The sequence below is a fragment of the Salvelinus namaycush genome, chromosome 30, assembly GCF_016432855.1.
Source record: "Salvelinus namaycush isolate Seneca chromosome 30, SaNama_1.0, whole genome shotgun sequence".
Classification (NCBI taxonomy): Eukaryota; Metazoa; Chordata; class Actinopteri; order Salmoniformes; family Salmonidae; genus Salvelinus; species Salvelinus namaycush.
The window spans coordinates 14,037,319-14,054,414 of NC_052336.1; the positions used below are offsets into that span (position 1 = coordinate 14,037,319).

General features: G+C 42.3%; 1 protein-coding gene across 2 annotated transcripts in view; it reads right to left on the reverse strand.

Moving 5' to 3' along the window:
- LOC120025038 (myotubularin-related protein 10-like) overlaps positions 1 to 16,408 on the reverse strand; it is a 28,366-nt gene extending 11,958 nt beyond the window's left edge. The window contains exons 1-5 of one of the 2 annotated variants that reach the window (XM_038969475.1): positions 15,806 to 16,408; positions 15,571 to 15,631; positions 9,412 to 9,548; positions 8,334 to 8,406; positions 2,460 to 2,602 (exon numbers count right to left, since the gene is read on the reverse strand). In XM_038969475.1, coding sequence (XP_038825403.1) covers positions 2,460 to 2,602; positions 8,334 to 8,406; positions 9,412 to 9,548; positions 15,571 to 15,631; positions 15,806 to 15,862 — 471 coding nt within the window. In that variant the 5' untranslated portion in view covers positions 15,863 to 16,408. Of the gene's footprint in view, positions 1 to 2,459; positions 2,603 to 8,333; positions 8,452 to 9,411; positions 9,549 to 15,570; positions 15,632 to 15,805 lie in introns of both variants that reach the window. The other variant, XM_038969474.1, reaches the window with a different exon arrangement.
- Between the last annotated feature and the right edge of the window lie 688 nt (positions 16,409 to 17,096).

The window sequence follows — 17,096 nt, forward strand, 5'->3', positions numbered from 1 at the left end:
AAGTGAGTGACGAAGACATAAAATGTATGTCTCACTATTTCTAATGAAAGGCAAACGTTGAAAAGCAAGGGCAAACATTTGAAAGACTTCAACCATTGAACCATAATCATGTATTTGTAAGTGTGCCTTGGGACTATCTGGGTAGCTAAGTTGCTCAAAGAATTCAGACTTAAGCGTGGCAGCCAGGATCTCATTTAAGTGAAACCTAGGAACGCAAACCTTAGCAGAACGCCTATTACTATTGGGATAGAGGGCTGAGTCTGGCGTTTGGAGCTTTCCATCAGGCAGCGGCATAGAATTACATAATGCTGTCCATTCATTGGAGGAGCTGCAACCAAAACACAGGACGCAAAGAACTTTTGTGTTCATGTATGTGTGTGTGCGCGCACAAGCGTCTCCGTGTGTATTTGAGAGAGACTGCTCCCAACTCTGTAATTTCCTTCGGTATAATAAGCTATTATAGAATGGCTTCATTCCATATGTCACAAAGAAAAACAAGGACCGAGCCCTGGTTTAGCTCCCCACAGTAATTACACTGTGTGTCCCCATATAGAAATAGGCACAGGGAGTGCAGTAAATCCCACTCCGTACCATTCCAATACTTACAGCGGAAACACCCATTCATAAAAAACACCATGTGTAATCAGAAACAACCAGGAGTTAGCATTGGACTTTAAAACAGCTGTCATAACAGTGCCCAAGACACAACAAATCAAATTGTCATGGGTTCCCCTCCCTGGAAGGTAGAGTAGCCAGGTAATGTTGATAGTTACTTCTTAGTTCAATATCTTTCAGGTGTGTGTTGAGGCGCTTCAAGCGCTAGCTCTGCCCTTCTCTGACAAACTGCTCCCATGTGGCATGCACCATGCGCTCTGGCTGGAGATCTAAGGTCACGTGTGTACATAGACGCAGGCTGTCTGGAAGATATGAGGTCTGCGGTCTCCCTGCCACGGCCATGCAGAGGTCTCAGGGCTGCTGCTAAGAACTCTTGGAGGCCTTCCTCCACATAACACATTAGAATTAACTTACAGCCCCCTGGCTTCTGAGACCTTGGACCAGAACCCGGAGTGCAACAGCATCTGTGTTTGCAGAGTGATCAGAAACTAGAGGGCTGAAAGGATGTTTTGTTCCCTGGTTGTTTTTTGTGGTGACTTTAAAAACGCCTCTATCCAGGCTTCACGTTCCAAGGGGCTTGCAGGTTATACACAGGGTGGCTCCTTCTCCCTCCTACCCGGCTCCCTTCTCCCTGCACACAGCCTCACATTGTCTAGCATGAGCTCAACAGGCCCACAGGGCTCAGTAACTCCAGATGAATGCTCTTACCAGGCCTGTTAGTTTGTTGGCTTTGCTGTCAGAAATTAGGGAAGTCGTTGTTTCACACCAAACAAAAACAAGCAGTGAGTAAAACAAACCAGTGAGTAAAACAAACAACGCTTCACATGCGGGTCCTGGGGCCCTTTGAGCAGTGCTTTGGTTCCACTCTAAAGACATGATACATCTGTGACTATAATCCACCACTCGCTCAGAGAGATGAGTCAGAGTCAATGTGGAATGTTCATTTGACACTCGTTATTACATAGGTTGCCTAGCAACAACAGCTGTTGTGCAGCACTCCATGACATGTGTATCAAGTCATCCTGTACACATCTAAGCATAATCTCATTGACTTCCTTTTCTTACTTGGAAAAAAGAAAAAAAAGAAAAGTACCATAAAAAGGCAATACAAATGTAAAGCAATACATGCTGATAATAACAACATGCTGACAATGCCACCCTGACTCCTGAGTCAGGCTGAGCTAATTCTGGCCAATCTCAGGCTCTCAGCCAGCCAGATGGAAGGGAGGATGAAAGAAACACAGACCAGGGAGACAGACTCTAATCCCCTCATCAGAGAGCAGCTCAACAGGGTGGAGAGAAGTGGAGAGGAGAAAGGAGAAGTGGGGTAGAGAAGGGAGAAGAGGGGTGGGGAGGAAAGACAGAGAGAGAGCGGCTCCAAGGAGACGCTCTCCAAAAGCCGCCTCAGTGTGTTTGTCAATGGTGTTACCATACACATACAGCTGTTTGGTTTTCTGGGAGAGGACATGCTACATGGCATTTTTACTCATCCAAAATAAAGGATTATCTAGTGTCATTGCCAGCATGTTTGCTCTCATACTCACATAATGGGATTGAACTCTGATAATCATGTAGACTAACAAGAGATTATTTTTTTAAATATATATTTTTTAAGGAACAGCTATACTGACAGCAGAGGCATTCCATTCCACAGTGAATTACCAGTGAAATCCTCTTAGAAACTAATCCACTGTAGTGGTGAGGCAGAGTTGAGTTGGAGGATTACCATGCTAGATGGCTGGTATCTAGCCTCAGGTTCAATTCAAGAGTCAACACCATGTCAATTTATATAGTGTGCATACATCAACAGTGTCCATTTTGTTCAGAAAGCTTATATCACAAACCTTCTTGGCGCTCTGGGGCCCAGCCTCGTCAAAGCGGAACCTGATGATTCGGAAATCCTTGCAGTAAAGGATGAGCTCGGTGGGATTAAACTTCAGCTTTTGGTTGGAACACAGAACCTTCTGCTTCCCCTTAGCATCGTTCACTGAGAGGAACAAACATAAAACAAAGACCAGGGGCGAGAGTGCTTATTAGGGCTAATGGATAGTCAAATAGTAACAGTACACGGGGGACCAGTACAAAAAAAGTATGAATGTATGTACTTGTAAGTCGCTCTGGATAAGAGCGTCTGCTAAATGACTTAAATGTAAATGTAAGTGTAGTAGCCTGGTCCCAGGTCTGTAGGACTAATGTTTTTTTTAGAAGACTTGGGCTAAAGCACATACAGTAAAGATCTGGGACAACGCTAGTATAGGTGTGGGGTAATGTACATGTGGGAAGTGGGAAGCTGAGTGACCAAAGATTCCACAGAAAAACTGATTATCTATGTCACCACAGAGCTTCAGAGAAATTCAACCAAGTTGGAACTGAAATTGATCCACCAGACCTCAGCTGTCTAAAAACAAATGAGGAACCTCATTCTTCATGTTCGGATGACCCTTTATGGGATAATACTCTAAATATACTTATGTTATTCTGAATACAGAATAATATTTTTCAGAGGTTCCTCGAGTATTACATATGGTAAAACATCTTCCACAAGACTCAACTGTTTATTTCACCCTCTAAAATATACTGAACAAAGTTATAAAACACAACATGTAAAGTGTTGGTCCCATTTTTCATGAGATTAAATAAAAGAGCCTAGAGATTTTTCATACGCACAAAAAACGTATTTCTCAAATTTTGTTTACATCTCTGTTAGTGAGTATTTCTCCTTTGCCAAGATAATCCATCCACTTTATAGGTGTGGCATATTAAGAAGCTGATTAAACAGCATGATCAATACACAGGTGCAACTTGTGCTGGGGACAATAAAAGAACACTAAAATGTGCAGTTGTCACAACACCACAGATGTTTCAAGTTGACAGTGTGTGCAATTGGCATACTGACTATAGTAATGTTGTCGTGGAAAATTACTAAATTAGACATACTATGCTGTTTTTACTTAGATAATTGTCCATTGTTATATGCTAGTGGGTTTTTTCCCTGATGCAGGCTTGTTGTCTTGTGGGACTTAGTTATAAGTCTGGGCGTGCAGATAAGAGCTGGGTGTGACTGCAGTATGTGACATCCCGTTTGTACTATCTGTAGGAACTCCTCTGTATGGAAACATGCAGGAAGGAACAGACAATAGTGGCAACGTCAGCTATCTTAATCTACAGAGACAAACTAAACGCCTTTTATACACCATGTTCCTCACCCCTGATTGCACACATCTGCTAACTGCCACAGACAATGAGGTTGGACTTTCCTATAAAAGCTGAGAGCCAACTCGGTTTGTAGAGCTTTCAACTCTGACTATTCTTAGTGATGGTTGATTGCTTAATTTTTGCAAATCTAAGAATAAAATTGTTGTTTGAAAGAATCTGCAGTCTCTCTTCCTATAGAATTTATCTGACAATTTGGCGACAAGGATGGGATGGCTAACTCCGCTTGCTGATTGCTCCTGAGGAGACCGAGGTTGCGTTAGACATGGCAGGGAGCACCACACTCCGACTAAGCGGAGCAGAAAAGGGACCCTCTCGGACCGGCAGGGAGCGTGAGTGGATTTGCCATTCCAAACAGACAAAATAAATTAAGGGTGAGACTGATTTTCTTAAACGCAACCTCCGATAGGGGAAAGTTCTGGGAACTTATAAAAACCTGTTCTAAGAACTTTTAGAAAATCCTGTTCTCTGAATAGGTCACGTGTTGGATGCCAGGACCGAGTCCTGATGAAAGCGATTCCAGAATAAGATCCTGAGGTACTATAGCGATACCAGGACAAAGTCATGAAGAAATATGCCATGGGTTACAATCGTAAGATATAAATGCATGAGCTATGTCATTCCAGGACAGGGACCGGAGGTAGATTATTTTATTTATTTATATATATATATTTTTTAAAGTCATACCAGCTATAACTTTAAACCTTACACTGAAATTTGCATAGGAGAAACTACCATGTTGCTACAAAATGTAAAATTACATATAGTAATAAAAACATATTTTGGAGAAGAAATAACTAATTTTAAAATTATATCAAAGGAAGACATTCCTAACCAAATACTGTTTGTTTTGTGTGTATGTTTCCTGAGTGTGTGTATTGACGAGAGATTTATATGATGGACCCTAATTTTGGTAATATGTGTTGTCAACAGCAGTTATATTTGAAGCGTGACACTGGTATAAGACATTAGGTCTTCCATATTCTCCAGTAGAACATTGGCAGACGCTTCAGTATTAGTTCTAATACAAAGGAATCAAGTGCCGTGACCAACTGAAAGGCACAAATACCATAACTTCTCTCCTGGGAAGTGGGTAACACTATCTTGGATTTTGTTTTGGCATATATTAAAACCCGTGAGTGAGAAAATCTAAACTCTTGACACCATTGAAAGAGGCGCAGAAATAACAATCATAGAAACGGTCAACTATAGCAAAGCAATAGAGGCACTAAAAGAAGCGCAAGAGCATTCTACCAATTCGGCTCGAATATGGGGAAAAAATCTAAATCATGGATATAACTGGGTAGCATTTCCCTGCTGACAGCAAAATTCCAATCTAATAAAGAATTCAGAGATGCTATTGTGAACTGGCACAATTTTATTTGATTTATTTAACTGGGCAAGTCAGTTAAGAACAAATTCTTATGTATAATGACAGCCTAGCATTAAAGCAGTATGTACTGGTATGTTAGCTAGTGGGTTAACTGCCTTGCTCAGGGGCAGAATGCCAGATTTTTACCATGTCAGGATTCGATCTAGCAATCTTTCGGTTACTGGCCCAACACTAACCCCTAGGCTACCTGCCACCCCTAAACTGGCTAACAATGACATGAAAGAAATCACAAGCTCAATACATCCGCGGTTCACTAATCAAGATTAGTATATTTACTCAGCATAACCACACTATGTGTATTAAATTGAGTATGTAGTATGCTTATTGGTCTCAAGATACAAATTCATTAATTTAATTAATGACAAATTTTAAGAAAATGTTGAGCATTACTTGTTATAAAGTAATGACTTCAAATAAGTTACATTATGTTGGCTGACAATTTGTTAGTTATGCTATCCTTATGAACCGCACAACATTACAGCAGTATGTACCGGTATGTTAGCTAGTTAACGTTACCTAACGTTAATTGGCAACGTATACATCGGACTTGTCAGGCAGTATATTAACTATAATCTAACTAACTATCCAACGTTTATTAACTTGATTATTCACGTCATTCTTAGCTAAATGGTATAGTCGTTGTACGTTCTCAATGGACATTTAATTCTGGCTATTGTTGCCAGCAGCACAGTTACAGTCACCAACACTTTGAATAACCAGCTCTGCTAGGGTGAGTAAAATGGTTAGAGTGAGGTGTTCTCTTATTTGTGTCTGGAAGTAGCTAACAAGCTAGCCAACTTTAGCCAGTTAGCTTGGGTGCTTGACTACGGTTGTGAGGTCAGAACGCTCAGATTAACCCTGCTCCTAGTCGAGAGCGGGTAGTGTGCGCTCTGAACAGTCTGAATCCAAACACCTGAAGTTGTAAAATATCAAAACTAGTAATTTGCTATGCTAACAAGCTAGCAAGAGGCTGCATAGCAACAGCATCAACTTCCGGTAGACATGCGAAGCTCAACTGAAAGGTTACGGTTTGTTTACAATGTACTAAAATGAACTAATAGCATATAGTATGAAGTATATAAAAATCAAGTATGTAGTATACAGTATATTATTACGGGTATTTGAACACAGCTTGGGTATGTGAGTATATTGATCAAATATGTACATATTTTGGCCTCCCGGGTGCCACCAGAGACTCTGGGTTCGAGCCCAGGCTCTGTCGCAGCCGGCCGCGACCGGGAGGCCCATGGGGCGACGCACAATTGGCCTAGCGTCGTCCGGGTTAGGGAGGGTTTGGCCGGCAGGGATATTCTTGTCTCATCGCGCACTAGCGATTCCTGTGGCGGGCCGGGCGCAGTACACGCTGACCAGGTCGCTAGGTGTACGATGTTTCCTCCGACACATTGGTGCGGCTGGCTTCCGGGTTGGATGCGCGCTGTGTTAAGCAGCAGTGCGGCTTGGTTGGGTTGTGTTTCGGAGGACGCATGGCTCTCGACCTTCGCCTCTCCCGAGTCCGTGCGGGAGTTGTAGCGATGAGACAAGACAGTAACGACTAACAATTGGATACCACGAAATTGGGGAGAAAAAGGGGGTAAAACATTTTATTTATTTTTTTTTTATTTTTTTTTATTGTGAAATCCAGTGGTGTAAAGTACTTAAGTAAAAATACTACTTAAGTATTTTTTTGGGGTATCTGTACTTTACTACTTATATTTTTGACAACTTTTACTTCACTACATTACTAAACAATAGTACAGGAAAATGGTCTAATTCACACGCTTATCGAGACAACATCCCTGGTCATCCCTACTGCCCCTGATCTGGAGGACTCACTAAACACATGCTTTATTTGTAAATGATGTCTAAGGGTTGGAGCTTGCTCCTGGCTATCCGTAAATAAATAAAAAAACAAGAAGGTGGTGCTGTCTGGTTTGCTTAATATAAGGAATTACATTTACTTTTGATACTTAAGTATATTGAAAACCAAATACTTTTAGACTTTTACTAAAGTAGGATTTTACTGGGTGACTCTTACTTGAGTAATTTTCTATTAAGGTATCTTTACTTTTTTCTCAAGTACGACAATTGGGCCTAATGAATTTATTTAAATTCATTGATTTCCTTATATGAACTGTAATTGTTGCCTGTTGCGTTTATATTTTTGTTCAGTATTTAATGATCTTACAACGAGAAGGGGATGATATGCATGTTTCCATGGCACACCAGGAATCTAGTCTTGGCCTGTGTACCACCACCTGCACACACTTTCACAACCTTACAAGACAAGGATAAGACCTATGCCTCGTTTGTGGTGGGTGGAGCATTGGGTCAGTGTTTTTGCCAAGCCAAGGCTCTCATAAAGGACCTTTGTTGAGGGCGTACCGAGTAAAAAACATTGCTTCATGCTCTATCAGCTCAGCACAAGAGCCCCATGCTCCCAGCCATGTCAGCAGAGAGTGAGGCTATGAGTTACACAAACAAGATTAATCCGGAATAGGCTTTTCAGCCAGGGCCCTCTGTCTGGGCTATGACCTCATCTATGGAGATACTAAAAACAGATCGGTGACCAGAGGGAGCAGGCAGGCAGTCACCAAAACTGGTTTAAGACAATGGTGTGTGTCTAAAATCAGCCCGGTAGAGGACAGTCAAATAAAACCTTAACACAGACTGAGGTCAGCCAGATGGGACGTGATTGGATCTGAGAGATCCGACCGGTCCCTCAGCCATCAGAAAAAACATTCAAGGGGATTTCAAAGGAGAGCACAACCTGCCCATTGTGCATTCATAATTTAACAGCTGGGTGTAGATGAAGCATTACAGCTGTAGCCGTCCAAGTGTGGGGTGTCTGACAAAATCCACTATATTGGTCATAAAGACAGAAGCGTGGGGGGCAATGTGTTTCATAGGTAATTTATTTTACACAGGCTATAAAAAATACAAATAAACATCACCTGTCAGGAACCTAAACTGCTCTTTATTTCTGGACTAAAGGGACTGCCAGTGTCATATGAGTAGGCTACTTTCCACTGAGAGTTATATTTTGGTGGAGATTTCTGTTTGAGTTTGTTTGCCATCGCGTCACCTAGGTTAGCATAATAACACATGGTCTTACCTGTCACCACCTGCTCAACACACGCCAGGGGAACATCGTGCTCTCCAAGCAGTCGGTTGGCAACCTGGAACCTCTGAGAGAACAACACAGAGATCAACATGGTGAGGAGTGGAGGTACCTGGGGAAAAAAAGCACACAATAGTTCCAGGGAGACCAGAGGTTTTAACTGGAGCAGAGTGGGACTGCACCACATGTTATCAACAGCTGAGAGAACATTTGAACCATCTGGAATTGCTCTGCCAGGAACACTGATGATGATGATGCAGTTGTTTTTGTATTTCAGTGAAATGTAATGATTAACATGGAATCAGCTGATGAATGGAGATCATTGACAACTTTTGAGCAAATCTGTGAATCTAAAAGTTACCCCATTTGCACTGAAAGGCAAATCCACAACTTTGCAATCAATGACAATCAAGGCTAAATTTCCAAGAGTAGTGCAATCCTTCCATGATTCCTATAAACTTTTGTTTCTCAAGTAAACAGATCTGGGATGACTCACTTAAGTTGTTTAAGAGGTGAAGGCATCAAAATAAGCTTAACATAAAACAGGTGTTCTAAAAGCACAGGGTGGGAAGTCACATAAAACATCTGACACTGGAAGAAAGACGGCAGTGTCCTAGAAACCTTTTTGTTGATGGGTATTTTACAACAGACAACAGGCCTATCCCACATGTTGCTTATCGTGTGACAAGCTTGACCACACTTTCTCCAATAAACTCAGGTGTGATCATGTAAGGTCAGTCTCCCAGGACACAGATTAAGACTAGTCGTGGACTAAAAATACATTTGAATGGAAATGGTCTCGGATTAATCCGTGTCTGGGTAACCAGCCCATAGAGCTACGGTCATTTTTGGGAGAGAGGCACACAGAGTGCACCACAGGAGGTTGGTGGCACCATAATTAGGGAGGACGGGCTCGTGGTAATGGCTGGAGCGGATTCAGTGGAATGGTACCAAATACATCAAACACACGGTTTCCATGTGATGCCATTCCATTCGCGCTGTTCCAGTTATTATTATGAGCCATCCTCCCCTCAGCAGCCTTCACTGGAGTGCACTCACATTGAAAACATACCTGCATGGGGAGGGCATCATGGGTGATGAAGGAAACCTTGAAGTTGGTGCATATCAGCTTCCCCCACAGGTCACCATGGCTGCTATCTGCTCCGATGCACTTCCTCACAAAGCTCACTTCGTTCACCACAATCTCCCCTGAGGATGACAAACAGGAAGTAACATGAACTATGACATTTAGGTTTCAAAGAAAAGAGGTAGAAAACATAGGCCTAAAAGGGACATAAATAGAAGGTGAGTGTTAACCACACAGTTATTTTAAGTCTTATAGCAATGAAACAAAACAGGGACAGATGGCTGAGTAATATGACATGAATGAAGCTTGGGAAAATGTGCTATGGAAGTGGAATGATCACGTACTAAACTGTCTATCTCCTAGTCTCATTCAGGCTTCTGCCATCCAGCCAGAGGCATCCTGTTACGCTGCTGGAGAGTGATCTGTGCATTTCTCCTCTCAGGCCCTCGAATTGGCTCTAATGATCCCACATTCCAGTCTGAGGCATTGGGTCAGGGTGATGGAAATACCTGTCAAAGAATAGCTAGAACGCATCATGACAGAGGAGGTCAACACAACACTCTCTGTTACCTAACTTATAGGCCTAGTAGCCCGTTGTGACCTCGACTCTTTAACCCCTCTTTGGTTCCAGTAGCATCTCAGGACACAACACAAAAACCCACAGCCTGACAACCTGGTGTCTGAACTCAAGAGGATTACCTCCATTTACAGGACTTCTCTCCTCCTCACAAACAGATGTTTTTAATTACCTCCATAGCCCAGATGCACACAGCTCCAAGAGGTATTTATTTTTCAATATAAAAAAGAGCTCATGATGAGTCACATACACTGCTGACTGTTTCTACTCCAGGATCCTTCTCGCTCTCTGGCCATTCAGTGGGAGTTCAGACTCAGCCCATGCACTACAGGCTTGCCAGGGAAACCCCATGAGCCAGAGAATGGGGATCAGGTAGGCCTAGCTGTCCTCCTCCTGGGAAAATGATCTGCCATTAGGAGAACTGAGAACCCAGCATATGGATCGAGGTCAAGTTTTACATCCAGATCAAAACCCCTCTTAATCAAAGACCGGTGTACCCAGTCCTAAACTAGGCCGTAACTTTCTAGACTAAACCATGAATGTTGATTTTATTGATGTTGCCGTTTCCTGTGTCACTGAACCTAAGAGGTCTGACGGTAATGAGCTCACAAAATCGCAGGCAACTTTGATGGACATGAATGTTTATGACAAACCGTTGTCTCTCTCAAACATTTGAAATCTAAACAATGACCAGTTCAATGAATGCAGCTGCTACCTTTGCATAGTGCAAAATTCCTGGCATTTCATGATAGATTAAGCATGAATTTACCAATGTATGAAGTGAAGACCTAAAGTAGAAGAGACTGTATGATAGACTAGTACATGAATGCAGTGCAGTTGTGATTCCCTCTCATTTTATATCGTGGCAGTATGGTTGTGAGTGACACTGCAGCGTCGCTAGACTATAGGCCAGCCCATCCATAACAGCTGGAGCTGCTTTGCAGAGGGTTACCGTAGGACAGGCAGGGAACAGCCAAAGAACCAGGCCCAGCACTGCAAACAGGATCCTCAAATGTCAAAATGACAGCTTTTCCTCAGTCAGCGTGAGCTTAACCCCTTCAGCACAACTATAATCTGTCACTTTCTATTTAGCTGGTTTCTTTTGATGCATTCGTTATATACACTGCATTGTCTATGAGCAAATTAGAGCCTGACCGGACATCCAAATTAGAGCCTGACCGTGCATCCAAATTAGAGCCTGACCGTACATCCAAATTAGAGCCTGACCGTACATCCAAATTAGAGCCTGACCGTGCATCCAAATTAGAGCCTGACCGTGCATCCAAATTAGAGCCTGACCGTACATCCAAATTAGAGCCTGACCGTACATCCAAATTAGAGCCTGACCGTACATCCAAATTAGAGCCTGACCGTACATTGATATAAAGATGGAGTACAAAGTGGAATGAAATGCTGACTTCCAGGTGAATCTTGCACTGTGTAGGCTACTCCTTGTATAGGACGAATAAACAAATGTGAACATGTTACTTACACATTTTGCCCAAGGCTAGGTGTATTTGTTCTTGCCTGTAATCCATGTAAAACATTGTTTACAAGCTACATTATACGACCCATGTCACTGCATTACAAGTTATTTAATGTATGCACAAGAATGTAACAATAAAACGTTATGGCCTGTGAGTCTTATTGAAGACGGGGAGTGGGGATAGTAAGGTGGAGATCTACTGTCATGTTTCTCAGCATGGATTAAGATCAGACAAGGAACAGAGAGAGAGACTGAAGAAATAGGTTGCCGCTCTTGTAATTGTGGGACAAGTCAGCAAGCGCCCACCATCACCCCCATCCATCACTACCGTGTTCACTTCCAAAGCTGGGTCTAATAATCTGCAGGCTTGCTGAGTTAACAACTCTTTTGTGGAGGCAGAATGCTGACGGGTCTGACACAAGAATACAGTACAGCCACACACAGCCTGGACTGCAGCCTTTAACCCCCACTGGACAGCAACTCTGCCAGTAAGTAACCTGGGTTACCACAACATCTAACAAACAGTACTGTGGTCATGTCATCAACCGCTTACATCATAGCACTCTCTGTTTATCACAGAGTTGGCTAGTTTCAGTGCCTATTCAGATAAATGTCAGTTGGCCAAGGTCGTGGTCTATCATGTGACCAGTGGTAACACAGATCCAGAAGAATCACAAGGCCTATCCTGTGTGTGATTGGCATGTCAAAAACATGTATATCATGTAACCATACTGGAGGAAACAAACGCTTCCTTGGATGAGGATCTCCTTTTTGACTAAGTCCACAAACCCCTAAATCGAATAGGGCTATTAATGTGATCAGACCTGCCAACTGACCCAACTAACCACAACCTGGCTTTGCTTCCTGGGGTTTTGTAGCTTTCAAAGCAGGCCGCCTGTGTTTGTGTACAGCACCTAGCAGACCAGATCACAGTTTGGACAGCTGGTGGCGAGGGACACAGGCTCAGAGACACAACATGGTCTCTGTATACAGTGATTATCACAATCCCCTCTGAGTCACACGAAACTAGGGAGAAATTCCTCAGTTACAACACAAAGACGGCAGTTAAAGGGACAGATATGCGTCAGCATTCCACCTGTACAATAGTAGAGTACAGTGCGCCAGTAACACCATCACATACCATCTACTGCATCTTGATGTAAATAAATGTATCACTAGCCACTTTAAATAATGTTCTCATACTCTACATTACTCATCTCATATGTATATACACTGTACTCTATACCATCTTGCCTATGCCGTTCGGCCATCACTCATTTATATATTTTTATGTACATATTCGTATTAATTCCTTTACACTTGTGTGTATAAGGTAGGTGTTGTGAAATTGTTAGGTTATATTACTTGTTAGATATTACTGCATGGTCGGAACTAGAAGCACAAGCGTTTCGCTACACTTGCATTAACACCTGCTAACCATGTGTATGTGACAAATAAATTTGATTTGACATTGTTGATGGATAGCGATAAGACATGTCATTTTGAGAAACTCATGACTTTGCCCACATTAGCCTAGGTTGTGTGATTAACGGAGCAGAACTCTCGTGCTGACAAACTAAGTGGTGAAGAGAGACGGAGGACAGCATTAGTACGAGGCCAGAGAGGTGAGAATGTGTTTGGGAGTACAGAGAGTGCGCTTTGCCTCATGCAAACACCACTGCCAGGCACATTTTTCCACCGCCTCAGGAGAGGCCTCAGCTCACATTCTCCTACTGAGAAAACAACAGTGGGACATCTATTAAAGTACCTGTCTAACTATCATTACAGATGCCTACAGTTCAGATGAATGTGTGTCATGAAGGTGACAGTGTGTCAGCGAGGAGCCTAAACAAGACAGTCAATGTTGGTCGTCTATATTTGCACACCCATACACACACTCCAGAAACACACGTCACATACAAAGAGAGAGTAGGAGAGAGAGAAAGCGAGTGGGGGACGAGAGAGAGAACTACGCCTAGAGGAGGAGAAAAATAAAAATATTCAGAGAGAAGAGGGAGAATCACAACCAGACAGTTCACTAATTAGAGCTGGGCAGCCAGCAAAGGACCAGCCAGGGATGAAGAGAGAATCTGAGGAGGACAGAGAGATAAACAGAAAGCTACAGAAATGAAAGGGGTAGGACCGATGAACAGAGAGAAGGGAAGATAGAAGAGAGAGGACAGTTGAGATGATTTGTTGAGTTAGCCCCACTGTGGTCCTCTGTCTGGTCAGTGTGGTGTGGACTTGAATGGATCATTCAATCAGAGACCCCTTTGAATGGGTCACATTCAAGTCGCATAGCAACACTGCCGAGGAGCTGGGAAGCCCACAAATAAAGCCAAAGTCTCTCCATTCAGGGCCACCTTCACAGAGCCATGAACTAAAGATCAGAACATAGGCCATGGTGTAAAATCAAACCTGAGATTCAATGTAGGCTAAACTGTTTGTAGTCCAGTTGAGGGAGAGGAGGTGACTACCTTATTTTGTAAAGCAAGGCCAGGTGGCATTGCGTGAGGGCGTCATGTTTACTTTCACTGCCAGCATTCATTTAAAGACACTGGCAGAACCCAGCAATAACACTAGCTAAACCTCCAGTCAAAGAACAGCGGCTATCCCTCTATAAAACATACCAGCATCTTAAAAGGATCAGCTGAAATAGAGCAGAGAAATAGAAAAGAGTAGAAGTATACAACCAAAGCAGGGCTATACAGTGCACCTGTTTTACTCACATATGCGCCCAAATATTTTACTGTGCGATCCTAAAAATGAAAGATTCTAGCATTATTACATAAAATATTTTTCATTGCGCTCCTAAATTCCTTTGTGTATGCAAACATAGAGCCCTGCAAAGCAGAGAAAATAGCAATAAAGTACAACGTTTTGGTTTTATTTCAGCAGCGTAAAAAAAAAAAATATGCTAATTGCTTCTAGAATGAGGGAAGGTCTATCCTCTGTTGCTTAATTATAAGGAGTGAACGCCTCAAAGGGAAATTAGTCCCACAGCACAACCTCTGGTTCATTACTTTTCCTTAGACTCAGATATAGGCCTAATGATACTTCAAGGTTATATGGTCAAGTGTTTCTCTATATTGCTCCATTATATCAGTGAGCTTCTGCCTCCATAACAGCCATGAATGAACCGAAATGCCAAAGAATGTTGTTACACATCCTGGCTTTTTTGGAACAATAGTTTATGGGGGGGGCAACATGAATTGAGTGGGAGGGTCATGCCGCCCCCCCCCCCCTTTACACAGTTTGATGAGTGATGGTTAGATACATATACAGAATTTTAATTTTCTTTCTAATGTCTCCTTGTATATCTTAATATACTGGAGCAAAATGTAATTTGGAGAGGTTGGGTGTCAGTTTAGCTCACACAAACACTGCCAACTTAATGTAAAAAAAAGTCAACAAACCTGAGGCCCTGCCACACATTAAAAACTCATTGGTGGAGAAAAACACACTGTGGTAAATAGCTTTTAGTCACTGATGCCCTATGAACAGGAAATACCCTTGTGAATATCTTATTGTATTCTCCTTAAGACAGTCATTAACCAACTCGCATCCTCTGAGCTGGGTTTGTGACTGCAAAGGCAGGAAGGAATATATGAACCAGCCCATTGTTAACTAAGGCTAAATTATGCACCATTAGTTGCAGTGATGAAAAGGAGGCCAGGTAGGCACTGCCATGTTGACTTGAGACAGCCCAGAGAAAATAGACTCAGTTGGATTAGATTACCACAGCCTAATGATGTGACAATTAGGGATGCAAATGACCTGTAGGCAAAACCACAAGTGAGGTACACTGACAGAGAACACATTCAAAACAAGAAATTACATTTAGCTGAAGAGATACAGGAGTTTTCACTGGCTGGTCATTTAAATATCAGTCATCTTTTACATTAACATGAGAAGACTATAACTGGATGAGATCAGCCTTTACAGGTTATTTTTCAGGAGTGAGATATTTTGATGGGTGGTTTAATTTATGTAGCCTCTACATACTCATAACATAGTTGTTGGTTAAATAGGACAGGCAGAGGCAACAAGTTAGCTGTGGCAGAGGGAACTGTAAACTCACCTGGAAGTAACCTGGCCTCTAACTTCTTGATAGGTGGCTGTGGAATTTGTTTCAGTTCAGTCTGCATGAAAAGTAAAACAGAGACCGTTTGTTAGTCTATAATAAGCAAGCTAAATGCACAGCATATACAGTAGCTAGTGAATTAACAAGTAATCCTACCTAGCTAACTACTCAGTAGTACAAGTTACAGTATACTGAGGACAAATAACGTAGCTAGTAAAGTAAGGTTACTCACCTGTAAAGGCGGAAGGTAGGATTTAAAGGTTGGTTTCATGGGCTTCACAGAAAACATTATTAATAGCTTGAGTCCAACAACTAAAGTTGATTAATGGATACTCCCAAGACTTCAGTGAGAAAATAATGTCAAAATTTAGCTAACGTCTAAGCTGGATAGCACAACAGCTCAAAAATAAACTGCTGAATATGTCAAGTAGTCAAATACAATCCATTTTTCGAGATAGATTTCTCCATTTGGATCAGGCTGAGATAGCGGGCTGGCTATCCCCTTTCGTGTCAACACACAGCTGTTGTGCTGTGCTGGCGAGCTATGGTTATCCTCCTAGCGAGCTAGTAAGCTAACATTGCAGTTCGCTGCTAGCAAGCAAGTTTTAGTTCGTGAAACAACTTGGTAGAGCTAGCTATCTAGCAAGCATTCCATTTGCAGAACTTTGCGAACGCCTTGCTGCAGAACGTTGGTTCATTCATTAGCTTGCTGGAGAAGAACTCCACAACGTAAACCCTGATGGCATACAGCAGTGATAACTTTCGAATTTAGCTAGCTAGCAGCATTATATCCAAAGCTTTGCTATCCTTTCGCTTTATAGACACAGCGGCCATGTTTACCTTCGGGAGGAATCAGATACAGACAGGGGAGGAGTTTCGGGGCGGGCTATGTTGCACCCCCAAGTACAGACCTGGGACCAGTTTTAACTGACTGCTTTCCAGACTATACAATTTTGAAAATATAAACGTAGGGGCCTTTTGACCTACAACTGAGGGCATGGGAGAGCCCCATAAAGTGATTTCTCTCGCTCTTGATTCCTCAAGCATCATCTGATCCATTCATATGTCGACTTGGGGCTCATTATACACTTTCCCCAATTGATAATCAAATTGATATTGCAAAGATTGCATATCAAAATAAAAAATCCCATTAATTTTATTTATGCAATGTTTATTCAATGTTACATAATAATTAGGCAATCAAACATACAGTATCACACACTATCAGAGAAACATTAAGCACAACTGTAGGACTAAGCACTACCACCATTTAATGAAAATGTTCAATCCAGCATGAGTGGATCCAACACCATCATTAAGTTTGCCGATGACACAACAGTGGTAGGCCTGAACACCGACAACGACGGAAAAGGACTACAGTAAAAAGAGTACCGATCACGCCTCCCATTCTCATCGACGGGGCTGTAGTGGAGCAGGTTGAGAGCGTCAAGTTCCTTAGTGTCCACATCACCAACAAACTAACACGGTCCAAGCACACCAAGACAAGAGAGCACAAAGAGGGC